A 26,625-nucleotide genomic window follows, 5' to 3' on the forward strand; every position below is an offset into this window, starting at 1 on the left:
CTTCTGCCGTGTTGCAGCCTTGGCAGCGCTGCCTGACATAAATTTCTAAAGTTGCAAATTTAAGACACAGAGATGATTTATCCCCTTTAACCCCTTGCACTATTGGTATTAATATTAGTCAGTCAAAGAAAACACCCATATATTTGGCAACCCTGGTAGGCAGACAGTGACAATCTAAAGTGAAATATAATTCAAATACCAAGACAAAAGAAGAGAGTAAATGCTGTGGGTATCAATCTTTGCAGCAACGCTACTTTGTGATTAGTGAGTATCATATTCAAAAGGTTGATCTTACACAGAATGGCAGATTTCTGTGTTGTTGACTTTGACTGTGTGTAAAGGAGAGGAGGATAATCACAGGGAACCACGATATCATCTGATCACATGAGCAAGCTGATGACTCAACAGTACAGTTTGTCACTAATTCGGTAAAGCAACACAGTTTTCACCTGGCAGATCACAGGCGTGGATGTGCAGCAAGATGGTGCTGAAAAAAACACACAAAAAAAGACAAAAGTAGATGTTTTCCTTTCAGGCATAAAATCATAGATGCATAACAGTTACTGCCAAAAAGCAATCCATTTGCAAGAGAAGGGAGGTGAATGACGCAGTTGGTGAGTAAACAGATGGTGTTTTAATGCTCAGATGTGTCAAACACAAGCTGGCTAGCTGCACTTTCTGACTAATTTCATACTGCATTAAATTCAGCAGATTTTGTAGAATCAACAGTGGATTTTCTATATGGATATACAGCATAGTGATGAACAGTGGGGTTAGCTGTTATCTGTATGTATGGTATCATCTCATAGAATAAAATGTCATACTTCTTTAGCCAAAACAAAACTATGAAGACGATGGCAAAGGAGGAAACAATTTAGAAATGATTTTTATCATCCATCTGTTGTCTACACCGTTTATCCTTAAGGGTCGCTGGCAGGCAGGAAACCCCCCCAGACAGGTTGCCAGTCAATCACATAGAGACAGACAACACTCACATTCACACCTATGGCAGATTTGAACCTGGAACCTTCTTGCTGTGAGGCAACAGTGCTAACTGTTTGTGGACAGAGATACTAACTAGTCTTGTTATTTAGAGCTGTCACCATGTTTTTGGATAGCAATTAGGTTTCACAATGGATTTACTCAAGACCATAGCATAAAAGCAGATTATTGCTTATTTTTATTATTTATCAATTATTTCTCATCAAAACAAGGATGTTCTCTTTGGTTTGTAGATTCGTGTTTTCTTTCTTTTTTATCACGGCTCTGAATTCTGTGTCTTGTGATTAACTTGGTATAACTGACAAATCAGTTGGTTGTGCCATTGTTGACCACTAAGCCTCCTTGACTGATTATAGTTAGCTAGTGTAAATCCTATGAGAATGAACACTTAACAATAGAAGTATTTACTAATACTTCAGTTATCATCACCATTTCTAACCCTTAACCAGGCTACTTCATTAGCACCTTCTTTCTGCCCTCATGGATAGTTAATTGCAATGAAATCCCGATAGACAACCAACAGTATCAAAATATCTAAATACTGACAGATCATGGCAATTATACAGATATTCAGAAATATTCTGAATAGTTTCTGGAAACAAAGACACATAGATGCATTATTGTCAATATACATTAACTAATAAATATGTTTATCTCATTTTCTTTAATCAATTAACCTTAACCCGCTCGTGCTCAGAACATTTTTGGTAGGGTCACCAAATTTCGCGCTACACCTCCTTCGTCACGTTCCCGCGCACGTACGCGTCGCGTACCTGTAAAGTGCTTCGCGCTCGTGCCGAAAGTAGCAAACAGGTGTCCACCGGAGCACGTGAACTGTAGGTAAATATTTGAATATTTGTGTAGAGAGCGGTAATTTGATAATAACCTCACGTATTTTTGTTCCATGAATAATGTCTTCGATTATTTTCACGCACATGCTACCATTTGTGCAATAGCTTTTAGCAAGCATTAGCTTTGAATGTATAAAATAGCGTTTCCTTAGCTAACGTATAGCTATATTAGCTAGCTATGTTAGCTGGCGAACTTGGTCAGTAGTTTTATTTATATGATATATTTGCTTTCTGAGCGTGTTAGTCAGCAGGGTATCAATATCTTTATCTAAATAATGAGTGCCGTAAGACTCTCATGCTCTGCTTTGTTCTGTCCTGTTTTTATTGATGCGGGTAGCTAGCTAGCTAGCTACTTTAGCTATCACTCTGCAGATATGCTTACTGCTGTGCGGTGTGTGCTGTCTAAGCTTGTTTCTCCATTGTGGAGGAGAGTAGAAGTGGATGGAGAGAGCATTTACTCCGGTACAGCAGGTAAATGCTACATTGGTACAAAGTATAGCTGTCAACCATAGCTAGATAAAGTTCACCTAGTTAGCACTACGAGCAACTCACCAACAGATTTGATGCCATGCTGTTTTTGGTCCACTTTTTTTCTGCTCATCAGGTATGGAGGACATTCGCCACCTGCGGGGCAGTGTGGTAACCCAGCTTTGCCTTGACTATGGCATGATAGACGATGCAATCTACTTCACCAGTGGAGAGGTGGTGGGTGGGGTGCCACTGAAAGAAGGGGACCTGGTGAACTGCATAGCAGTCCGAGGTGGTTCCCAAGGGGGATGGAAAGCCTTAAGGGTGAGAACGCCGTGCTTCCCTCCTGCATATATACATAATACTTTAGATTTGCCTTGTGTCAGTAATGTTTTTTATTTATTTGGGGGTTTTTGGGGGGTGGGTTGATGAAGTAGAACATGTCATATTTTATGCATGTTCTCCATCTTTATCAAACACCAGAATCTTAGGATCTTTTGCTATTTTTTTTTTTTACCCCACTACACAAAGTTGGGGTAGACTGAAAGGTGTCGGAGGACTACGTGTGTACTTATTTATTCTTCCCCTTTTATCTGAGGATTCAGTTAGGAATGTAGGGACATAAGCTTTTTCAGGCATACACCATTTAATCCTGCCATGTAGGTGGAGAAAAGTGCAGTTGCTTGGGAGGATGGAGGAAGAACCGCCCTAGAAGCTGACAGTATGCAGCTGCGACCTCTCATCGGCACAGTCACATCATTTGATGGAGAAGGTGGCTACATAAACCAGACCACATACTTCCCACGCTGCAGTCTTTGGGAAGGTACTGACACTCACGACTTTACATGCTAAAATTGTGAGCCTCTTGACCCTGTGATGCTTTGCATAAACTTACTCGGTTGTCTACAACCACAGGGCTTTTTTGGTCCCAGAACTGTCCAACATATTTGTCTGATTTCACAGCAACCTATATTTTCACAGTGTATTTGGTTAGCTGTCAAATGGAGAGCAAATGGACAGCCACACCATAATTTACTCTCGCTTGGCTGAAGGCTGATGTTAGCTTTCATCCCTGTTGGCACATTCTGTATGTTTTTTTTCTCTTTTGTTAGGTTATGAGCCAATGAAAGGAGACTGGGTCCAAGCAAAATATTTCATCAATCCTACCCAGTGGACCACCCAGGCTCATTCTGTTGCCCCTTTACGCTATTGCCGCTTAGACCAGGTAATTGTACCATTGAAGATTTTTGGCTATACACTTTTTATACAACTTTTTTTAGTATCTGTACAAGGCGTTGCATTTAATGAGCGTTAATGTTAATTTGTGCCTACCTAATTCAACTGTTTAATATTAAAACCTTGTTTGGTTATAAATTAAATTCTTTCATTCTGCTAAGCCCTCTGAATGATCTGCTATCTCCAGGTACATGTGACCAGTGTTTATGGTAACATTGGAGTGGTGGAGGACAGTGTGTTCTTCAGCCTGGACTCTCTGCTGCTGCCTGCCCACTACCAGCCTTCTCCAGGTCACCTGGTCAACCTGGTAATGGTGGAGAGCAGTCAGTCTTTCTACTGCTGGAGGGCCCTGTGTATGGCACCCTGCCAACAGAGGTATTTACCAGTGTTTGGACTTGTCTCTTCATAGGGCTGCAACTTACGACTATTTTCATTATCAGTTAATCTGTTTTATTTTTTTGAGGGTTAATCATTTGGCCTATGAAACAAATACTGAAAAAATGCAACTCTCTACTTCCCTTTACTCAAATGTCCAAAATCCAAAGGTATTCAGTATTACTTGCTCATGTGGGGATTCTTGAATCCTTAAATTTGAATTTCTGAATCAGAGGGTCTTTCTTAATTGAAGAATTTGGTTTAGACCTGCTCTTTTTTGAAAAGTGTTTTGAGATAACTTCTATGAATTGGTGCGATATAGATAAAGTTTGATTAATATACTATGACGGATCAAATCCATCCTTTTTCTCAATTTTTCTTAATAAATGACTGAATCTACTTATCACTTTAGCTCTATATTTTATCATCAGCAGTGTAATGGCATTTTCCAAACTCATTTAAGTTTTCATGTGGGTGATGGAGATCACCAACATCATTATTCGATGGCCTTTTGTTATTTTTTTGCAGTGTGAATGTTACTGCTGGGCCTCTCCCTGAGGCTAAACTCCAGAGCATTTTGGAAAACAAAGGTGGACTGGATGTAACGGACTATGGCCAGTTTGGGGATCTGATGATTGGGGAGGAAAGAGAGCTGGTGCTCTGGATACAGTGAGTGATTAAAGAAGAAAGAAAATATTTGCATTTTGAGTGTAAAACTAAGTCAAAAGCACTAGTCACAAACTTCTGTAAAATGTAAGTATAGTCTTTATGAGAGGCACTGGACATTACCCACAATGTTTTTTATCTTTCCAACCTACATCAAAGCTCTTGGTGCTATAGTTCATGTGAGAGATTAGATAAGACTATGGAATACCTGTTACAGAGCAAATTACTTTTTGCATCAATAAGGCAATGCACTTTACTGAATAATCTTCATTTTTGTCTCAAAACAGAAATAAGAGCACAGATGTCCAAAGACTGAAGTCCTGTGACTTTGCTGGCTGGGACTCAAAAGAACAATTCACCCTGGTTACTGTCAAAGGGCCCACACCTCTGCGACAGAGGCAACAGCATTTGCAAGAAAACGGCTTAGAGTCTGAAAACTGCACAGAGTCTTTAGAAAAACAAGTCAGTGATGCAAAAGAGGTAGACCTTGAAAATGGTGAACTGCTGAAGGAGACAATCCATTCCCCTGGTGTAAGGACCGACATGGATATTCCACCAGGAGAGAGGCTGTCTATTGTAGTAGCCTGCCAAGCAAAGTAACTTTATTTTTTTTTTTTAACCTCCTGTGGTGGCACTTTTGTAAATGAGATGCAGTTTGAGGAATAATGGATTAAAAAGATGAATGTAGATGGGAATATTTGTTGACCTATGTCTGGGCCTTCTGTGTTGCCATATAAAATAAGCTTTATTTATTTAAGAGTTGAGTATCTCTGTGGAACTTGTGTTAGTATGTTGTCTGTACAGCTAAATTCCATGTTGGAAATTTCCCAGGAGCCTGGGAAGCTGTGCTGAGCTGCTGTTGCTGCACTTCTCCTCTTTCACCATTGGGAGGCGCCTGGAGGTCACTGTGGGCAGCGAAGAGGAGAACCTGCTGCAGCCTTCTGTGCCCTACAGTCCCAGTGATGCATGTCCAGTCTCAGTAATGCCTTCTCATGTTATCACTGTCTCTGCTCCAAGAGGGCCACCAAGGTATCAAAACTTTAGATTCCACTGCTGCCTGAGGAAGCACCCCAAGCTTGAAATGAACCTCCTAATATACGTATAGCTGCTCTGATATTTGCCACTCACTGCGCTTATTTGCACTAATATAAAAGTATGCTGGCAACTTCAAATTGTCTGTTGTAGTTGACAGTATGCCCAACAATGAAAGTACGTCATGAGCCATTGTTGTTTTTTCACATCCCAAGTGGAAAAAAGTTATTGAAAGAATACACAAACCTATTATTAAATATCAATGTAATTGTTGGTGTGCAGTATTGTTTTGCTATCTCTAAAGCCAAGGCCATCATACAAAATGAGTTATTTATGTCATCCCTTGTTTGAGATTGACTTTCCCACCTGTAGGCTTACAAAGCGGCGGCTGCCAAACTTCCTACCTATGTACCCAGTGCCCCACGCTCTCAGAGACTGTGTGGAGTCGCAGAGGGACGTGCTGGTGGTTCAGCCCTTTCTCGGAGAGGTGTGCATACCCATGATGAAGTTAAACTGGTCATGTAGAGTAACGTAATAAAAGTTGATTGATTAGTGGTGCTTTAAAGAGCTTTGCATTATGGAGTATACCAATATGTGTTTACTTTATGAATGCATGCTTCTTGAATCAGCATCCTAACAAAGAAGTGAACATTTGGGCCTCTGAATTTTGCAATTAAGGTGATGTTTGATATTAAGATTGTCCCTTATTTAGAGAGCACAGGTTACGACAAAATTGGCTCCAGTGGCTACTGTTCTGTGTCTGTCTTCATCAGTTTTGGAAGAAAAAAAAATACAGTTTACCTTCAGGGCTCAACTGAAATATTGTATTTTCTCTCTCCTGCTGTGTCTGTTTGCTCAGGTGCTGTCACCATCCAACATGCATTCACGTTTCTCAACCCTTCTCTGGCTGGAAGAGCTGCATGCAGAGAAGGAGCTGAGAGAATTCACAATCACTGGGGCCCTTCTCCGGAAAGGAGCAGTCTACCTGCACCTAGACGTCCCTGGGCTGGCCGAAGGCAGACCCAGTGTCAATATAGGTGAGGACGCCTTGGGTGTCTTGCTTAATTACTGCAAAGGTCAATGTAGTGAGTTTTTTGAGGAACACAAGCGTTGACAAGTTTGCTCTGCAGGTGACAAAATAGTATTGAAGAAACCACACAGTGACGGCCTGGTAATGGAATATATGAGCTATGTGGCTGAGGTATGGCGATATTTGATACTCTGAAGAATTAAAAGTAAAATGCTTTTTGAACTTAAGAATTCATGCAATGCTCTGTTGTGACTCAGATCAATGATGAGGATGTGAGTTTGAGAGTGAACTCAGAATTTCAACGCAGCTACCTTGGAGAGCCACTTGATGTTGAGTTCTCTTACAACAGGTTAGAAAAGAGACTGCGTTTTCATAAATGCAATGCATTCATATTTCACGTGGTAATAATGTGACATAGTTTTAATATGAGTATTTTAACTGCTTGTGTTGCCAGATTAACCATTAGGCGGTGTCACAATGCACTTGACCAGACAAAACAGTTTGGGGAAAGTAAGTAGATACAGTATAGGTTTTTTTTTTTTTTTAATGAAATGTCCAGCCACTGTCTCATTGGAAAAAAGCCTTTTTCCCATAGTTTGTTTTGCTACAAAAGGATAATCAGAGGTCCCTGATGGCCAGAAATATAACAAAATAAAATAAACAATGTGTTTTAAAGAGATACATTCCGGTAAGGCTTAAATTCTAGGAAAGGAGTGAACATTGGTTGTCTTTATTTTAGCAGCAAAGCGATGCGCTTTATTGAAAAGCCATCCTAAAGCCATCTGACACTGCCAAAAAACTGACTCTGGAGGGTGCTGTTTGTACCTTACCATATCCTTAGGAGTTGAGCAAAAGCCAACTGGACTTGTTGAAGAACTGAAGAAGCCTCTTGGATGGGAGGCGAAACGTCTTCAAGTACCTTCAACAAGTCCAGTTGACTTTTGCTCAACTCCTAAGGAATAACTATGACCTGGATGACTGAGAATCTTCACAGACACCTTACCGTATCCTATTTGTTTTCGTAGGGAGAGACAGAAGAAATAGAATTGGCTCTAGGGATGAATTTAATATAACATGTTACTTCTCTAGCACTATCTGCTTAATTAGGTGCTTGGAATCATTTTGACAACCAAAAATTATGTTAGACTTCTTGATGGATATGTAATTGTTTAATAGACAAAATTGCAACTTCAACCATTACAAGTTCAATAAATCTTACTGAATCTTCATTTTAGGCACTTCTTGTTTTGATTTCTATTGGGCTTCACACTATTTTTCATAAATAGTTTAAAAAGGAATCTAGTAAAACTTAAATTGCATTTTTCATTTCTCATCGTTGTGCAGTTCTCTACCCCTCTAGAGTGACCGTTCAGACCCCTCAGTGGACAGGAAAATGGATAGAGGAGGAGCCAGACCAAAACAAAACAGTGGAGGACACTGAGGTGAGTGAAGGAGAGAAAAAATTAATGGCAATAATGTCATTATGTCTAGTTTTGATTAAGTGTAATTGTATCTGAACACCAGGCTCCAGCCATGGAAAATGAAAAGGTGTCAAGCATTTCCATCGACATGAAGTCAAAAGCCACACAGACTAAAGGCACAGGTATTATGAGCAATTTTTACAAGCATTGCCTGTGCATATTAGTTAACAGTGAGAACATCAATGACAAAAGTGTAATCCCTTATAGATGGCAGACCACCATCCAAACCCATCCCCAGCCAAGGGCACTTCTTTAACCCGGACCTGAACCCCCCTCAGAGAGAGGCAGTGAAGAGGATCCTGGCAGGAGAGTGTCGGCCCATTCCTTATGTGTTGTTTGGACCTCCAGGCACCGGCAAGACCATCACCCTCATTGAGTCTATACTACAGGTATGTTCCCATTAAGATGACATAATATACCTCCAAATCAGTTGATAGGATTGGAAAAGAAGGTCTCAGGTTGCAGGGTGAATAAGGAAAACTGAACACAATTTTAACAACTTAAGACTGCGATAGTGTGGATATGTCACCTTTCAGTGTTATGCTGATTAAGCTGAATGAAAGTCTTTCCACCTCCAGGTATACCACTTTCTTCCCAGTAGTCGGGTACTCGTATGCACCCCTTCCAACAGTGCTGCTGACCTCATCTGCATCCGCCTACATCACAGTGGCTTTCTGCATGCTGCAAGCTTGGCCCGTGTCAATGCATCCTCAAGGCAGGACGAGGTACTGAACAGCGTCAGGGAAAAGACTTACAGACAAGACTTCTAGCAATAAATTTACAGTGTATGATCAAAGGGAAAATATGCATGATCCTGTGTGCTGTAAGGTCTGCACAGGTGCTGGCGGCATTCGCCACCAGGTTGGGCGGTTCGATTGTAATCCTTCTTAATAATAGATGAGGTTGTGATAACGTGCTCTGGCTGCATCTACCTTTTGTGCAGTGCTTTATCATCTAAAATGTGCGTGTGATGTTGATATGACTGCTTTTTTCCCTTAGTCCATCCCAGAAGTGCTGAGACCGTACTCAAAGGCAGGAGAGGACATCCGTCATGCCTCTTTTCACAGAATTGTGGTCAGCACCTGCTCCAGTGCTGGCATGTTCCATAATACAGGACTACAGTAAGGCCTTGGCTGTAGTGCAGATAGTACTCAAGAGTTTACATTAGCTGCTTTTGTCCTGTCTTCTAACTCAGTTAACTAACTTGTTTTTCATCAGAGTGGGACATTTTACCCACGTGTTTCTGGATGAAGCCGGCCAGGCTACAGAACCAGAGTCGCTGATCCCCATGAGTCTTGTATCAGAGAGAGATGGACAGGTCAGCACAAAAAAGAACTGGACTTTTACACACACATAACACACTGCTTCAAGTCTGCACCAATCTTACAGCAGAATTCTCACATATTCTCAGCTTAACCGATTCCTCACTCATTATTTTCCATCCTTGGTTCATTATTTATTCAGTTCTAATAATAATATAAATATGTTGGGGTTTTTTTAGGAAAAATTGATTTAAGGTTCATTATTTTGTTTTGTGGGTTATTTATAACTTGCCTTAGCTTTATTAATTAATAATGACCTTTTCCCTCTCCTGCTTAGATAGTGTTGGCTGGAGACCCTTGTCAGTTGGGTCCACTAGTGAAGTCCAAGCTGGCCACTGCCTTTGGCCTGGGGGTATCTTTGTTGGAGAGGCTGATGGCCAACTCGCTGTACTCCAGACACAACTCGGGATACAACCCTAACCTGGTTAGCACAGCGTGTACAAAATCTATTGTGTTTTTAGCCATTTTAAATGTTTAATAGAAGCAAATACCACAGTGACATTCATGAAGATAAGTTTCACATGCTATGCAGATGTTATGCTACATGAGACCTGATGCCAACTGTAGTACATTTGCCCATCTTTATTTTATTTTAGTGCTATTGTTTATACTAGCTACTTGTCAGTGTAAGAGGATTAGATTAGAATAATGAATCTTGGATGGATGTATCAGCAAATACTTGCATGCACTGTATGCATGATGATTGTAAAGCTGGCCTCTTACAGGTGACTAAGCTGATCTACAACTACCGATCTCATGAGGCGTTGCTCACGCTGCCCTCCAAGCTCTTCTACCAGGGTGAACTGTCTTTTAAAGCCCCCAGGGCCATAGTAGACTCTCTCTGCAACTGGAAAACCCTGCCCAAAAAAGGCTTCCCACTCCTCCTCCATGGAGTTAGGGTGAGTGGTCTTTAGACTGATGAAGATTTATGAGAAATATACCCTTGCAAGTCTAATAAACTGTGGAATGAGGCCAGTTTTATATCGCAGAATGAGTATGCATTTACACAGAGTTACCAGTCTATTAGGTGTGTCTGAAAAATCTAATCCTTGTTAGGCTAATTATGGAACTTAGTTACTAGGCTATTCAGCTCCCATATTTATTCCAGGTGTTTTGCTCTACCGTAGGGCACAGAGATGAGGGAAGGCAACAACCCATCATGGTTCAACCCAGTGGAGGCAGTACAGGTCATGCTCTACTGCTGCCAGCTAGCCAAGAAGCTCTACAACCCTGTGGATACCTCAGACATTGGCATCATTGCCCCGTATAAGAAACAAGTAAGATTGCACAGTTTATCAGTGACATGTTAATGGTGCTAATTCAATGTATTTTCACATTCATCCCCAAAGCAGTTAAAAGGGCTTTGAAATGTTTAGTGAAATTGCACATTGTAACAGTGTCCTATTCTCCTTATTACTCACCAGTGTGAGAAGATTCGAGTGCTGCTGGGTAAGGTGGGCCTGTCTGACATCAAAGTGGGCTCTGTGGAGGAGTTCCAAGGACAAGAGTTCCTGGTCATCATCATGTCTACGGTAGGCAGAAACAAAATTTGGGTAGTGGAAGTTACAAACATCAGGATGTGTTTTTATTCTGAATGATCATTGTTTGAATGCTGATTCTACTTTAATCTTTAATTTTTTTTGACAAAATTGAGTATTGTGTCATTGCCATTCAAAGAAAGATCTAACCGTTAGCAATAACTGACCAAAATATGCTTTAAAAGGTTTTGTAGCACCACCATGTGGTCAGTTAATGTAGTTTTTGTTGGGTGAACTGGTAAATCCATCTCTACCAAGGTTGGTCAATGTAGGTGTTGTGATTTCTGAGATCCTGAGTACATTAGGGCACAAGAAGATTCCAGCACTCTATTAATTCATCACGTGTGAGAAATGAAATGACTTCAGCCGTCTTCTAGAGCATAGTGTCTTGTGATGTTTCAGTATGTTCATTTACCATTTCTGCTAAAAAAATCTCTCAAAAGTTGAGGTAAAGGCAGACAAGGCAGCAATTATTGCTGTTGTTTGACCCTCTACAGCCAAATGATGTGTGGTCAAATGTTCACATAGATTAAAATGTCTTTGAAACATTTTGCAGCGATAGATTTGGATCAGTCCTAAATAATGTATTCATAAAAAATGAAAACTTGGTCAACTAAAAACAAAACAATTTCTATTTATCATATCAACAGTATTTTTTTATATGCAGACGGTGAGATGACTGAATTCCATTAAGGTATCAAGATGACGACGAGAAGGCTACAAAAAGCTTTTTTTGCACTTAGACTTTTCCAGTCTTTGTCTCTTTAGCTTGTAATTACATTTTTAGAAGAGCACCTTGATATCATGATTGGCAGTGATAAGGATATGCCAGCTATTGCTTGTGTTACTTTTGCAGTCTGTCTGTTAAGGCTGGATAATCCACTATAACATGAGGTACACTCATCGTACATTTTCAACAATCTGTTGCAATGATTTTTAGATTTAACACTTTTACTACAATAAAATACATGTATTTTTTTACTGAAAAGCAGATGGCATCATAGTCTCTGGAGCATAAGCCCTCATTTGTAACCTTTCCATACATTTATTCTGTATTTTGGCAGTTACACAGTTATTTTCATTGTCTTAAAATATAGGTGCGCTCTAATGAATCGGTAGAGAGTGATGATTTACAGAATGCGCTTGGCTTTCTGGCCAACCCTAAACGCTTCAACGTGGCCATCACTCGTCCCAAAGCCCTGCTGTTAATTGTCGGAAACCCCCACATTCTCATTAGGGTGAGTAACAAAACACAATATTTGATCCTAGGTTTTATATAGTATGTTTTTGTTAAGTGTGCCTTACATCCAGCCTATTGATTGCTTTAAATTACTTAAAGGGACATTTTATGTGGATGTCCATTCAGTGTTAATGGTAAATGTAGTCAATTGAAGTAATAGATACTTTAGTGTGCTGCTGGAAATTTAGCTAGTTAGTAATGCAAAAAACAACAAGGAAGCCAATTTAGCCTGTAGTTCTTCCTTGCCCTCAACCACGTCACTGTACACAGCAAATAGCAGGGCTGGTGGCAGAAGAACAACAGGTTTTGTAGCAGGAGAACACATTTCCATCACACAGACACCACAAGTATTTATTGCTTCAATTGGCTGCATTTACCATCAACACTAATTTGACATCCATATAAGACTTGACGAAATTCCTCTCAAATTTCTTTCCAGGATGCATGCTTCAGGGCTCTACTGCAGTACTGTTTCATCAATGGGGCATATGTGGGCTGCGACCCCCCTCCCTCCCTGAGAGACTCTAAGATGTATGTATATTGATCAGTCATCACATAGTCTTTACTCATGATAAGTCACACTCTGTGGCCACTTTATTAGGTATACGTATAGAATCGAATGCAACCGAATACAACTCTTGTGCAATAAATTCTACTTTCATGATGCCTGTAATCTTTATTCTTTGGACACAGTTAAAACTGTTAATTGCATCATGTGATGCTGCACTAGACTGCATTATATCCAGAGATGTGTCTAATCTTCTGCCTCCCTCATGCATGAACATTTGGAACATATTTCAGGTTGTTTTTGCTTAATTGCAATAGATTGTACAGGTATCTGGAACCAGCATTCACACAAAATATATTTTGTTGGGTATAGCTTTTTTTCTTAATGGAAGGTAGAAGACATGCATTTACTTAGCATACTTTTTTATGTGACAGAACATGCAATGAACTAAAAATTCCTACCAAGAACATTAACAGTTTTTTTTTTTATTAATCAACCCCCCTCTTTTTACAGTGTTGCTGAGGAGTGCATAAGAAGATGATGTAGTCATGGATGGTGTACCTCAGCTCTGTCAACGTGACCGTCTTATCATGTTAAGTTTGTTTTCCCCCTTACATTTCTTTGGCTTGTCTCTCATTTGTCTGTTTGCAAAAAGTGAGCTGTAACTGTCTTGATCATTGTCAGCAGATTTTGTATGAGAAGAGAAATTCTGAGAATGCCAAATGCAGTTCCAGTCGGGGATAGAAATAAAAGATGATGCTTGTGTACACTGCACAATTATTTCTGTGTCCTTTGATTATAAAGCTGATGTGCTTGACTGTGCATAAGATTTTTCAATTAAGATGTCACAGATTATGGGTAAATTATTGTGAACTGCGTCATAGCAGCAGCACTGTGTTCATCTGCCAAGGCTGCACGATAATGCTACTAAAATAATTTGAGTCGCGTTGGCCTGATTTTCCCTATGTGCAAGTATCAGCTCTTTGTTGTTAAATGTGAAATTGGAAGACAGCATTTTAACTTTTATTATGTTGAGTCATTACCCTAGTTTAGCATACTGAGTCGATCCACAGATGTCTGTAGTTTCCGGGGGCAAGTTGTCTGCTCACCTCGGCGTGGCAGCGTCTGCCCACAAGGCCCGGAGACTGGATGTGACAATTGAGTGCTACTGACAGTCTGCGCAGGGACTGTCAGTCCTACTGGAGCCCACTAGGATGGAGAGGGGAGGAGGGGGGGGCACAAGGGAAGAGAAAAGAGGCAAATGGGGGTTCAGTCTCTTAAGGTAATGAGTCTCTTGTGTGCAGGGAGGAGACAGCTTTTATCTGAGTTCGCTGTTGCAAGGGAGGCCAGCTCAGACACCCAGTCCCCCCTCCTCTGGCTCTGTCTTTGATGTATGTCTCAGGTGTGTCCTGTGCTGTCCCACTCTGCCAATGTAGACAATGCTTGGGAGGGAAAATGCCCCAAATAGAATTTATATTATGCTATTCAAATGATTTTGGTTGATAACATTAGCATTTATGAACTGACATATTTCCCAGCTTAATATCGGAGCCAGAGAACTTGAATTTACAAGGTGCTAAGTTGAAAGTTGGTCTATTGGTACTACTGTAATGACTGAGTGTGTGTTCATAGAATATCTGAGATGTCTCTCTCAAATTAGTTTTAATGTAGAATTAATACCTATGAACCAGACATTACCCCCAGATCCCAGTTAAGTAATAATGGTGTGCTATTGTAGTTCTAGTGTAAGTGATTTGTCTCTAGGTGGTGATGTTCATTTTCATGCTGTGCCATATTGTGGACATAATATGAACTGTTTTTATGTTAATGTTTTTTGTCTTTTTTTTGTAAAACAGATGTCTGCAGTGATGAATCAGAAGAACTCAGTTAGTACTAAGTACAAAAATGGCTAAATGGCTAAGCCTTGTTAACATGGTGTAAAAACAGACTGACAGTGTTGTGATTCTAAATATGTCACATTTGGCCATCTGTTCCACTGAAGTGAAACGGATTTGAGCAGGATGATGTGCACTAGTAAAGAAGGTTCTTAAATCCACTGCACATGTTTGTGCACCTGTAGACAGAAGCATAGACAAGTCATGTTTTGGTCCAGTGTAGACCAAGATAGTTATGTTAAAAGGTTTATTTCATGTTCTTAAAAAGCATCTAAATACCACCTTTGCCAGATTGTCTACCGGAGGGCTGTTTTACAGATGGGTGCCCAAGATGAGACCGTTTCAAATTCACATGTGTAGGTTGTATAGCAGAAATAACATGATTTGTATTTTAGATATCTCCTTAAAAGTACTGAGTTATGATAATTTTTGGCAGTTCTGTATAAGAAGAATTTATGGTAACTTATGTGGTGATTTTAAATTATGGCCAGATATTCAGCCGAAAGTAACCTTTGGGTTTAGCAATGTGAATTAGAAGAGGATGACATGCACAAGTAAAGAAGCCAATCCAGGATGTATCCGATATATTGATGTGGAATCTGTCGAAAGAAGGTAATTGTTGTCTTGGATTAGTCATCTATTTTTTATTTTCATGTGTTTTTAAAAGCCAAGTACTGTCTTTTGCAAGACTGTCTACTGGAGTTGTGTTTGACAGACAGGTGCTCAACCATTCAGCTCGTACTTTATCACCTTCTCATTAACTGCGGCAGGGGCAGGCAACACATTACCAAGACAGACACAGTGTCTACAGGCCAACCATTAGGCCCAACAACAGACCCCTGCTGGGCTCCTGGCAGGGGGAGCTTGTTAAATGTGTGGACCCATTGTTCTCCCAAACTGGTCTGTGACTCTAATTGCCCAGTTAGTCCCCTCTTACGGGCTGTACTCGTCTACCCGAACTGGAACCAGCCTCCACTCATCAGATCAGGCTGTAAAAGTTAACTAAGCTGGGGCCGGTGGAGGGCTCTGACCTCAGACAGGGCTGGTGTACAGGCACAGGAGTGGGAGCCACAATGACCATGGCAGGCTGGGTGGGATAGAGACCCTCTGATTCATGAGGGAAAGTCCTCCCAAGGCCCAGAGGCATCGGCCCCAGATACACATCTAAATCTGGAGACAGACGACATCCAAACAAATGCGATGATGCTGTAATGTAGTTCTTTTGTTAAATTAAGAGGCTTAAATACAGACAGAGGCCGAGACAAATTAGAACTTGTGTCTGTGCCCCTGGTCTGCATCTCGGGACGAGATCTTTGGTGTCTTGAGTGGGATGTTGGTATGTTAAGACTGAATGTGTATGCGTCTGCCTGACAGCAGATGTTGCATGTTGCAGTGGTTATATATGGTAATAAGAATAAGACGTTTATATCGTCTCATAAAGATTTAAAGACAAGTTGTCATCAAATACAGTGCAAAGGAAATTTATGTATCTGTCCTTATGAAAGGGAAAACATCTACAGCGGCGCTGAAATTGCATGAACCCATTCTAGACAGTATAACACATATTGGGGTTTTCATGAGTGTCATATACAATGATGCATCTGCAGCAAAGTTTATTTTCTTTCTGCTGATGCATTAAAAGAGGTAGGCTAATAGTATTTTGTATGTGGATCTGAGTTTGTGTTATTGGCAGATCAAAGCCAGGTAAACCAGAAGAGACGCTACTTTGCTAATGAGAACTGGAGGCGCTGCAGATGAAACCCTTCAATTAGGAAGCACGGATACATGAAAGAGACTAGCAATATGAAGGAGACTGCCTGTCTGTCTACGAAAACCTCATTTCTTTCTAAAGGAACTTTCAGAGATGCTGCTTGTGATGCTCTGCAAAATCTGTATGGTACTACAGGATTTGGTTGTTTTTACATATCAGTCAAAAAAATGTCATTTTATTTTTCCATTATTGTGCTCAAATCAGATATAATGTAGGAAGCAGACACATCATTAACTTTTGAGGTTGCAGAGTCACAATTGCAGACTCTGCAAAGATTGTGCCAAGAAGCAGTACTTGTCAGCCACACGTTGTATACTTTAAACACCAAGAGTTAGTTTTTACATTTTTCCAATGAGGAGTTAACATTATGTTTTTTGTTTTGATTATGTGTTTATTTTTCTACCTCCTGAAGCTTTAAAAGCAAGTGAAGCACATTCAGCCTTCTGTGACTGGACTTCACTCAGTGAAAGCTGGCTTGTGATTGCCCATTGTCCCCCCCTCCCTACCACCACCACCCCCCCTCCTCACACACACCCTCCATCTGCTTACTGCCCCCTCTCTGTCTGCAATCATCACAAAACAAGCCGTTGTCTCCAAACACACATCGTCTCTGCGTCTTTGATAGGTAGTTGATAACAGACTTACAGACTGATGGGGCTGGCTGACCTTGCTGTATATAAAGCAAGCAGCAGCAGTTACGAAGTCAGTCAGGGACAGCAGAGACTTCTGACAACAAGCAACCTCAGTGAAAGCTCATTTATCTTCCTCGTGGACTCTGGATTTCACAAACCCTTCAGTATGGCTGCATTCTTCACTGTAGCTCTTCTGGCTCTGGCATGCCCTGTGATGGCATTTGACATAGGTCAGTCCACTCGTTGCGTCACCATCCCCAACCAGATGAAGGTCTGCAAAGATGTTGGATACTCTGAGATGCGGCTGCCCAACTTTTTGGGTCACAGCAACCTGGAAGGCGAGGTTGTGCCCCGTTCAGAGGACTGGAGGCCCCTGCTGCAGACTGGCTGCCACCCTCAAGCCCAGGCCTTCCTCTGCTCCCTCATCGCTCCTGTCTGCCTTGACACGTAAGGAGATTTTTACATTTCTTCTTCATTTTAGCCTAAATGTTGTTTCTGTCATTTACTAGTGTAAGACGTTGACTTTCTCTTTTGAACATTTAAAAAAAAAAAAATCATTTTAGTTTCTTGTTCATTGTGTAACAATTTGTCTTTCCTTCCTTCAGTTTTATCCAGCCATGTCGTAGCCTGTGTGTGGCAGTGAGGGACAGTTGTGCCCCGGTGCTCGCCTGCCAGGGTCACCCCTGGCCTGAGGCACTTGATTGTGACCGCTTTCCTGCAGAGGAAGACATGTGCCTTTCTCCACATGCAAAATTTAGCCACTTTACCAAAGGTATGCACTGACCACAGACTAATCATTAGAATTCTGTTTTACTTCACTGCCCCGTCGACCAATTCTTATGATTGCTGCACTGTATATGCCCTATAGTCCTTCTAAACTATGTCTTATTTGTTGTCACAGACTTACCCAAACCTGCCTGCCAAAACTGTCCTTCTGTGGAAGAGGCTCCTTCAATGAAAACAGTCCTGGATTCTTTTTGCAAGTATGACTTTGGTAAGTTTTAGAATTCTTTCAGTAGGCTGTTATTTGTCGATTGTTTTCATCCTGTTTGGATATGTTGTATAGCCTTTCTGTTTAATTGTCCAAACCAGATGGTTAATTTTTTTTCTTCTCCACAGCTGTGACTGCTAAACTTCACCGCCGTCGCATACCCATAGGAGAGCCAGAATTTGAGGTTGAGGGCCGCGTTGAGTTTATTCGCCAGGGACCTCTGCTGCCTTATGACACCCAGCACCTACTCCAGCAGTGGCTCCTCATCAACATTCAATGTGCCAATGCCCTTGTGCGCCCCGGGCGGTCACAGCTTTACGTGCTGACTGGTTCTGTGCAGCCTGATGGAACCCTCGCTCTCACTCGTCTCTTCCCTTGGCACAAAAAAGATATAAATATCACAATGGCTACTCGCAAGTGGAAGCCCCACAGATGCTGAATGGATCGATATGTACATGTGAAAACGGGAGCTCTGAATCTGTGTTGTAAGTGTAGAATCACATAAGAACAAACTTCTCATATGATTCCACACCTAAAACACACACTGAAAATCAAGGAGAAATTTTGAGATGGAGAGTTTCTTGGCATTGGGTGTTGGCGAGAGTAAAAAAAAGCTAAATGTAAATGGATTTAAGAAACAGCTGGACATGAATACCCTTTTACTCCCTCAGCAGCTCACTATCTCATCTCTGCTCTGACAGCACACAGGAATAGAATGCACTCAAACTTGTACATAATATTAATAAATGTAAATTGATTGTAGATTCTATTTTCTATAACAGTATTGTTGTATTTATGACATCTCTTTATGTGCATGTGTGGGAAAAAGATGGCAATAAAATATTTGTTCTGAGAAGATATACTTTCTGAGTATTTGTAATATTGCTATTGCTGAACCCTTTACAGTCCTGTGGCACACACAATGACATTCTTTAAAAAAGGGCGAGTGATGAGTAGGTCCTCTGTTGCCCTTTACTATCACAGAAACAAAACATCGGGTCACTTTTGAGGTGCTGTGCCCCTTCTCATTGCAACCATTGAAATGGGACGTGACAATGGGTAATACAATATGAAAATAAAACGTGCATGAATCAATTTCAATGTGAATGCATGTACAAATTGGTCATTCCATAATGTGGAAAGTGGCTCTGGATAAGAAGCAGAACTGTTTCAAATGACTCATGACTGTATTTGCTGTACACAGCCTGTGGCATTGACCATACAATGTCATACTAATGAGAAGATAAATCACTCACTTTACAGCTGAATAGCCTTGTTTTCACTACCAGGCTGAGCACACCAAGCAAGGATTGTTAAACAATGGGCTTAGTCTATATCTTTTTATGGTAGTATACATTTTTATGCTATGCTCCTGAGGTTGAGCTAAAATGCTGAATGCACTGAAGTGATCTGAATATTGTTAATGCCCCAATTAGACTAATTATCTTCAATGTATGGGTTTTTAACAGTGTTATTTATCATGCTTTTTATGTACTGCTGAAGCAAGAGAAGAATATTGGGACTTATACACTTTTATATTGGGACCTAAAATTATATGAGGATGGTTGGAGATCCTGCAGCTATTTTAGCAATTGCTTTTTAAATTATTACAATTATGGGCACTTGAGGGCTGAGCACCACAAAAAAGTTTTTCATTTATCTGATACGAATGTTGATTACTTTAAACCGACAAAATGCCTAAACTAGTCTACATTGTGTAGCACCTTTTCCGCCTGGGTTAGCTTTGTCTGCTTTCGGCTGAGCAGATAACTAAGTGAAGCATACTGTATGACGTGCAAAGAGGAACATCACGTTTTCTTTTATAAACCAATTTGTTTAATCAGCAACGTCATCATTTTATGTGCTAGCTTCTGCACAAGTAGCTCCATTCATCATCTGGTGCTCCACTGCAAGCAAGGAACCATGAAAAAGGATAAGATGGCAACAGGCAAGTTCAATGCAATAAGTTTTTATTTATATGTGGTGCTATAGTTTTTCGTGACTAATTTTACGTTTTTTCCCCTCAGTTTGCGTTGTTGTTCTTACACTGGTGTTCCTGGAGCTCTCCATGAGGGTTGACACTACTCCTATCTGTGCCTATGGACAGACTGGATGCCACGTTTCTACCCTGGCAGATCTATTTGACAGGGTCATACAACAGTCTTCAAGGATGCATGGCATCTCCAATGATCTGCACTCTGAATTTGTGAGTTCTTTTTCAGCCCTGACATCGATCATCCATCACCATCCATCACACTTTGACCTCCATTCATATATCATCAATCACGCTTGTTTGAGTTTGGAATTTTTCAAGCCCCAGTATCACTGTGTGATATGTGTGCCATCATTGCAGGAGCAATATTTTTTTCCCAGCAAGAACCTCATAGGAAAACGGAGGTGCCACACATATGGCATAATAACACCAGATGATAAGGAGAATGCACAAAGGCTAGGGGTGAGCATTTGTGTTATAGATATTACATATGGTCATTGCTACTCATGCATGTAAGCATCTTGTCCGAGATAATATAAAGACAATTTTTGCATGGCGTCTGGAAAGTTGTATCTAGCTACCAAGTTAATTAAGTAGTTCTTTCATGTGCAGCGAGACCAGCTGACAGAAGTGATCCTGAGGCTGCTGGGGGCTTGGGCCCCCCCCCGTCACAACTTTACTGGAGCATGTCTCAGGATCAAAATCAAGACTTCAACCACTACAGCTCCAACAAGGCACTAGAGATCAGTGATATGGTGCATGAGCTGAGGGATGGAGTTGCAAAAATGGCTGAAAAGGTAAGCATCCTGGGTGTGTTGTGTGGTCATATTACGTTAATTATTATAATGTTTGAATATGCTGGCTTATTTTCAATGTGTCACATTGGTAGTTGGAATGTATCCCTATAATACATTTTCACAAAGTTTATGTATTTTTATTTCTTGGACCTATTCTATTTTTCTGTATGCATTCCTTGGAAGAATTATGTACCCTTGATTTTTCTTCTGTCCATTTCAGATGAAGCTGTTGGGAGTGCTTGGTAACACTGTGGGTTACATCTCTCCTGAGAGTTTGGTCCCCTCTTCTGCCTTTTCCTTCTACAGACAAGGAGAACTCCACTCTATAGACCATCATGACCTTCTCTACTGCTTCCGCAGAGACTCCAACAAAGTAAAGAATTACCTACGTATCTTGAAATGCACCACCCTTCCTGGACTGGACTGCTAATAGTGATAGCAAAGCAATCTCTTGTAGTATCTTTAAATTGGCTGACTAGAAACCAGTCTTTGTTTCTCATTAGCTTTTAACTGCACGTCATGTTTTGTGTTTACATGATTTGTAATGGATTTAATGTGTGCTTTACTGTAAATGATTGTGTTTGCCTCTTGCAGTATTTGTATTATTGGTAATTAAGCAATTCTGCATGTGAGCCCTGAGCATGAAAATATCAAAAAATAAAAATAAGTAAACCTTCATTATTGTTTTTTGGTCATCGTCTTGTTGATGGAGAATACATCTATATATTTGTTAATTGCAGAGGGTGTATAGAAGTGTTAGATTAAGCAAAGTGGAAATCAAGATTCATTCAAATGCTTTATTTACAGTTGATATATGCATTCAAGGTCATGAAAATAATTCTCCAAAAAATATAAGCAAAATCTGACCTCAAAAATGTTTTGGAGTTTGAGCAGAGTATTAGCATAAAGCTGGTCAAAGCATGAAAAAAAGGCTGATATTTTAAACGAAGTGACTCATTTATGCCTTTAACTGATTGCAATTACAATCGAAGAATGGGAATCTTTCCTGGAAAGACTTGTCAGTGAAATAAACAAAAGATTGCTTACTGAAGCCATTGAAACGCAAAGTGATTGACCAAGCAGTTTAAACTAATTAGCCTACATTTATGATGCAACAAAATGGCTACATGCATTGCAATATCATCAGTGTTAGTCGTAACAGAGTAGTCCATCCACATATTTTTAACTCCCTCCCTGTACTGAAGGCTTTTTATAGGTTTTTGTGGATTTGAGAAAGTCATTAGTTTATCATCCACTCATTGCTGCGTTTCATGTGTCTCTAATACTCTTCTGTGGCGATGATCTCTCTGTTTTTGCATCAGTGTGATTCTGTGATGGTTCTTCCTCTTCCTGAGCGAGACCTTGGGCCATGAGCTCATCCATCGGGGAGCGAGTGTTATGAACCTCCTTCTCCTTGCAGTTCCTCCACTTCATTCGGCGGTTCTGGAACCAGATCTTTACCTGAAGCAGTAGGAGGATGGAGAGGCATTTCATTAAAATTTGTGTGGTATATTCATTTTTTGCCCACCACTTTGCTTCAACAATTGCTAGATGAGTTGACATTCATGGTGCCTAAAGGAAGACTGACTGTACCTCTTATACCACCAGCAGGTCAAGTTTTCACTTATCCTGTGAAGCAGGTGATTTTCTGACTTTTCCTTTAGCACCACCATGAGGTTCATATTTGTGGTTTAAAGTAAAATGTCTCAAACCTATTGGACGGGTTTACCAATGAAATTGGTACAGGCATTCAAATGTTCCTTAGAGTTAACATTGGTGATTCCCAGACTTTCATTTAGCAAAATCGTCAGGTCATAATTTTGATTTTAATATTTTGGTTTATGACCTGATTCCTCTAAAAACTCCACCACCACCCTCTGTACTTTGTGTTCAGTGCTTATTAGCAAATATCAACATGGTAACACACTAAACTAAGATGGGAATGTTATCGTCGTCGCTGTAAGCATCTTGAGTAAGTCTAAGTACAACCTCAGGGAGCAGCTAGTGTGGCGGTACACTCTTGGTCATGTTGTAGTCAATATTCATCTGGGTTTTGCTGACTTTCATGATATTGCCAAGCAGGATTTAAATTTGTTCGTCAAGATTTGTAGTTGATGAGCAAGAGAGATTTTTCTGTTACCTTCCTATGTACCCCTTGTCACATCTGAGCTGTAAAATGAAATATGGCTAATTGGCCATGTGCCTTATAAACACATTTTCTGCTTAATGTCTTTTTGAATCAGAGATTAATCAGGCAACAATTAGATTGTTCATACTCAATTACCTGTGACTCTTTGAGGCTGAGATCAGCTGCCAGTTTGTTCCGGTCAGTCTTACTAATGTATTTCTGTCTTCGAAAGGTTTTCTCCAGTTCCTTCCGCTGTTCTTCAGAAAACACAGCCCTCCGAAGGATCCCTCTGCGTGATTTAGGACTTATGTCAGTAGACCACATTCGAATATTTGCTCCTTCTGAAAAACAAGTTGGGGAAAACGCATATAAATTTCAGTATGGTGACCCAAGCTACTAATTTAACATCAATTAAGTACAGGTCAATAATTAGAAGCTGCCATTGGTGACCTGTGGACATAATCCTAAAATGAAGTGTAGTGTCATGTGAATCCAGATAGACAGAGTACAAGTAGCAGCCAAGGGAATACAGAGGTTGTGAGTTGAGTGAATTGAGATGAAACAGCATGTTATTGGCTAAGCTGGTTGAGGATAATTTGTTTCATGATTTAGACCATTTTAATTTAATTCATTTTAAAGGCACAAAATCCAATTCTGTCCACAATCAGTATGCACGCTTCACCAACCATATCGCATTTCTTACCTTTCAATCCCATATCATGCCTGTTTTTGTCACACTCACTTTATCACTCACTTTTGATTTCTTTTTTCCTATTTGTTCAGTTTAACAAACTGGGGGTGACTAAAGAGAATAGAAAGCCAGTTCAACTGAGAAAAAAGGCATTTGATGAACTGTGAGGAGCAATCCCACGCTACTTCACTCACAGGTGCACGCACAACAAAAGTCAAGTGGAACAATTTATCCAATCCATTCAATGTTGCCTTTTTAATCTGTACGACAAATCTGCACATAGACCACCTCTAGGGAGCACATAACAGGTTTGGACATGCTTCTCACTTCTCTATTGGGACTCAATAGCTTTCACTTAAATAGCTGATTACCAGGTCATTCCTGGGCAACGTGTGTGTCTACCCCAGTGGGCCAACTATAGAGCCCTGTGGGACACCAACAATAGAGCCGTTCAATAGAAATGCCATTACTTGATGGCTCAGTGGCCCAACACTAAATCTTTTCACTTGCAGGTATGAAGCCAGTTTGTATGTGAAGATGAGCTCGAATAAGTCTATAAAAGTCACTTCCATTGAATGCTTTATGTCCTCGTCCAAAAGTCTCCAATGGACAGGAATGAGAGTTGAAGGACAGGAGAAAGGAGGGGGTCGGCGAACCAAGCTCTTTAGCCAGACAATGGCTGGGGGATGTTCCTGGTCCAGCCCTCTTCTGTAGAGAAATGGGCAAGTTTTTTGTGCTTGGCGGAGTTCATTGCTGCAGTGAAAAATTGCAGTGAGGTCGCGTGTGGATGGTGGAGTGAAAGTGCCAATTGGTCACAGCCAGACTTGGCATTGTTGTGTTGCTGGGCACTGTGGGAAAGTGTCAGCCTACTAAAAGGAATCCAGGGACGTGTGGGATGAGAGCTGTCTGATTTGTGCTATTTTCCGCAACATTTGACAGGCATCATTGCAGCAACTGATATTAATAATAACCAAAAACAAAATAATAGAATAATAATAATACCAAAACTGCTAGTCTTAATTAATACTACTAGAGCAATATATAGTACTAGTATCTTGAATTGTGAACTGAAACATTTCAAGCACAGTTCAGAGGAAAGTTTTAACATTTCAGGCATCATTGCAGATTTCCTGAATGTTTTCAAATTTCATGTAGCTTGAAAAATAAATTTGAATCTGTTGGCATTCACAACAAACATATTAATGTGCAGATGGAGTAAGCTTTGAAACAATCTGCCTTATTCAGCAGTAGGAATCCACACCTAGTAATTATAATCTTAATATGACAGAAGACAAGATGTTTATTAGCTGTGCATATTTGCGCTGGTAAAAGTGTGTATTTGCAAGTACAAAATAGGGGGCCCCAGGGACTCTTAAAAGCCTTGCAACCCACCCCTCTTCCCTGTCCTAAACAGCCGTGAATGGTTATGAATAGAGCTGTGCAGAGTTGAGCGGAGAATTAGCTCTTTGGCATTGCATCAGTAATTAGCTGTGGAGAGCATGGGAGACCCTGCTGCTAATGCTTAGAGAGTAGCTGAGGCATTGCTGATGAGGCATAAAACACTCACTGGAGAAGACAGGAGGGGGGCTGGACCCACCACAGCATGCCAGCAGATACTGCGGGCTCTGCAGGAAAACACTGCTCAGCACACCTGCAATGATAGATAGGAACAGTCATATATGGTCATGTAGTAACCAGATGAGACAGGTATGATCCATTAGGGACTATACCTGGGTCACCGCCAACTTCTGAGGGCATTTGGAGTCCTACCTCTTCTTGTTTTTTGGGGTTTTCTTTTTAATAAAATTTTTTCAACAGTGTTAATCATTAGGTGATGTATACAGATGGAATTATTTTTATTTGATTTTGACAGCCATATTTTATTTGGAAATTATTTACAAACTCATTTTGAAAATGAATTGCTTAAATGATAATCGGGTTACATTAATGCACATACCGTATTTAGAAATGTTTGCATCAGTTTGTAATAGTTTAATTCTAAACGCTTGCTTTATCATTTATTATTAAGTCTTAAAGTATTTGATCTATTAGTATTACTGATTTTCTTTTGAAAATAATGTCATTAAATTTGTTAAATTAAATTTGTTAAATTTCAAAGTACCCAAAACATTAAACAAACATTAAATTTAAAAAAAAATCGTACTCAAGTGAGTAAGACTACCCGATAGAGGATATAAATGCTTTACAGTAAATAAATATTTTTCGTTAGTTTGGTAGTATACACATGTGCATGGATATTTTGCAAAAGCGTAGCAGGGTAATTTCAATGGTTAATAGTCTGTCTTGATGAATTAATTTAGTAAAAGTAAAAAAAAAAACAGGAACACTTACACTTTGCTTAACTGGGACATCTCTTACAAAGATACATATACACTTTACATGAATCTGAGATACAAAATTGCTGTCATTAAGGGTGACATGTAATCTAATCTAGATATATTTATTTAAAACATCTGCTTGCATAAAGCATCTCTTTACCTGAGTGTGGCAGAAGTGGTCTTCCTAAATCTTTCACCTGCTGGGGACTGTGGGCCTGGCTTTGGTAGGCTCCATGCTCAGAGCCCCAGGCTCTCCTCAGCTGTTCACACGCTGCTAGTCTCAGGTGTCCACCTGCTAACCTTTCTGGACGACCTGAAGTCGTCTGCGATTGCAGCAGATTGTCAATAAGAAAACTCTTTCCTGTGCTCCCAAAGCCTGGTAAAGCAGGGGGAGAGCCAGCCATATTCCTCCTGGTGCAGCTCTGAACTGAGACCATCCTGTTCACACAGTGACCCGCACCCTTGAGTTCCCTCTTCAGCAGTCACAGCTCAGTGACACTAAATTCTCCTTTAATCCCTTCTTGAGTGACCAGGCCAACTTCATTAAACTCTGAGGAAAACAAAAGTTTTCTGCTCTTCCTCTTTTGGGCCTGCACTTTGCTACAGGGCTGTGTCGTGATTGGCTGAGAGGCTCTAATG

General features: G+C 40.4%; 3 protein-coding genes and 1 pseudogene across 3 annotated transcripts; 3 read left to right on the plus strand and 1 right to left on the minus strand.

The window, feature by feature from the left end:
- The first annotated feature begins 2,227 nt into the window (after positions 1–2,227).
- On the plus strand, positions 2,228–14,618 carry mov10l1 (Mov10 like RNA helicase 1). Its single transcript, XM_070830468.1, has 26 exons — positions 2,228–2,324; positions 2,458–2,645; positions 2,985–3,144; positions 3,434–3,546; positions 3,745–3,932; positions 4,461–4,601; positions 4,886–5,194; positions 5,430–5,627; positions 6,003–6,117; positions 6,490–6,667; positions 6,761–6,831; positions 6,918–7,009; positions 7,115–7,170; positions 8,005–8,106; positions 8,192–8,263; positions 8,349–8,530; positions 8,720–8,866; positions 9,141–9,262; positions 9,360–9,459; positions 9,741–9,887; positions 10,189–10,362; positions 10,591–10,740; positions 10,888–10,995; positions 12,099–12,239; positions 12,681–12,772; positions 14,606–14,618. The coding sequence occupies exons 1-26, from the start codon at positions 2,228–2,230 to the stop codon at positions 14,616–14,618; spliced, it is 3,456 nt and encodes a 1,151-aa protein (XP_070686569.1).
- Positions 14,619–17,213: 2,595 nt separating this feature from the next.
- Positions 17,214–18,477, plus strand: szl (sizzled). Its single transcript, XM_070831472.1, has 4 exons — positions 17,214–17,494; positions 17,653–17,819; positions 17,949–18,041; positions 18,167–18,477. Exons 1-4 carry the CDS (start codon positions 17,214–17,216, stop codon positions 18,475–18,477), a joined length of 852 nt encoding a protein of 283 aa, XP_070687573.1.
- A 1,484-nt stretch (positions 18,478–19,961) lies between these two features.
- LOC139201207 (prolactin-like) lies at positions 19,962–21,258 on the plus strand (annotated as a pseudogene).
- An 839-nt stretch (positions 21,259–22,097) lies between these two features.
- On the minus strand, positions 22,098–26,423 carry dbx2 (developing brain homeobox 2). Its single transcript, XM_070830473.1, has 4 exons — positions 26,147–26,423; positions 25,215–25,298; positions 23,113–23,297; positions 22,098–22,289 (listed from the first exon to the last, which is right to left on the minus strand). The coding sequence occupies exons 1-4, from the start codon at positions 26,421–26,423 to the stop codon at positions 22,098–22,100; spliced, it is 738 nt and encodes a 245-aa protein (XP_070686574.1).
- Positions 26,424–26,625: the final 202 nt, after the last annotated feature.

This window comes from Pempheris klunzingeri, chromosome 5 (genome assembly GCF_042242105.1).
Source record: "Pempheris klunzingeri isolate RE-2024b chromosome 5, fPemKlu1.hap1, whole genome shotgun sequence".
NCBI lineage: Eukaryota > Metazoa > Chordata > Actinopteri > Acropomatiformes > Pempheridae > Pempheris > Pempheris klunzingeri.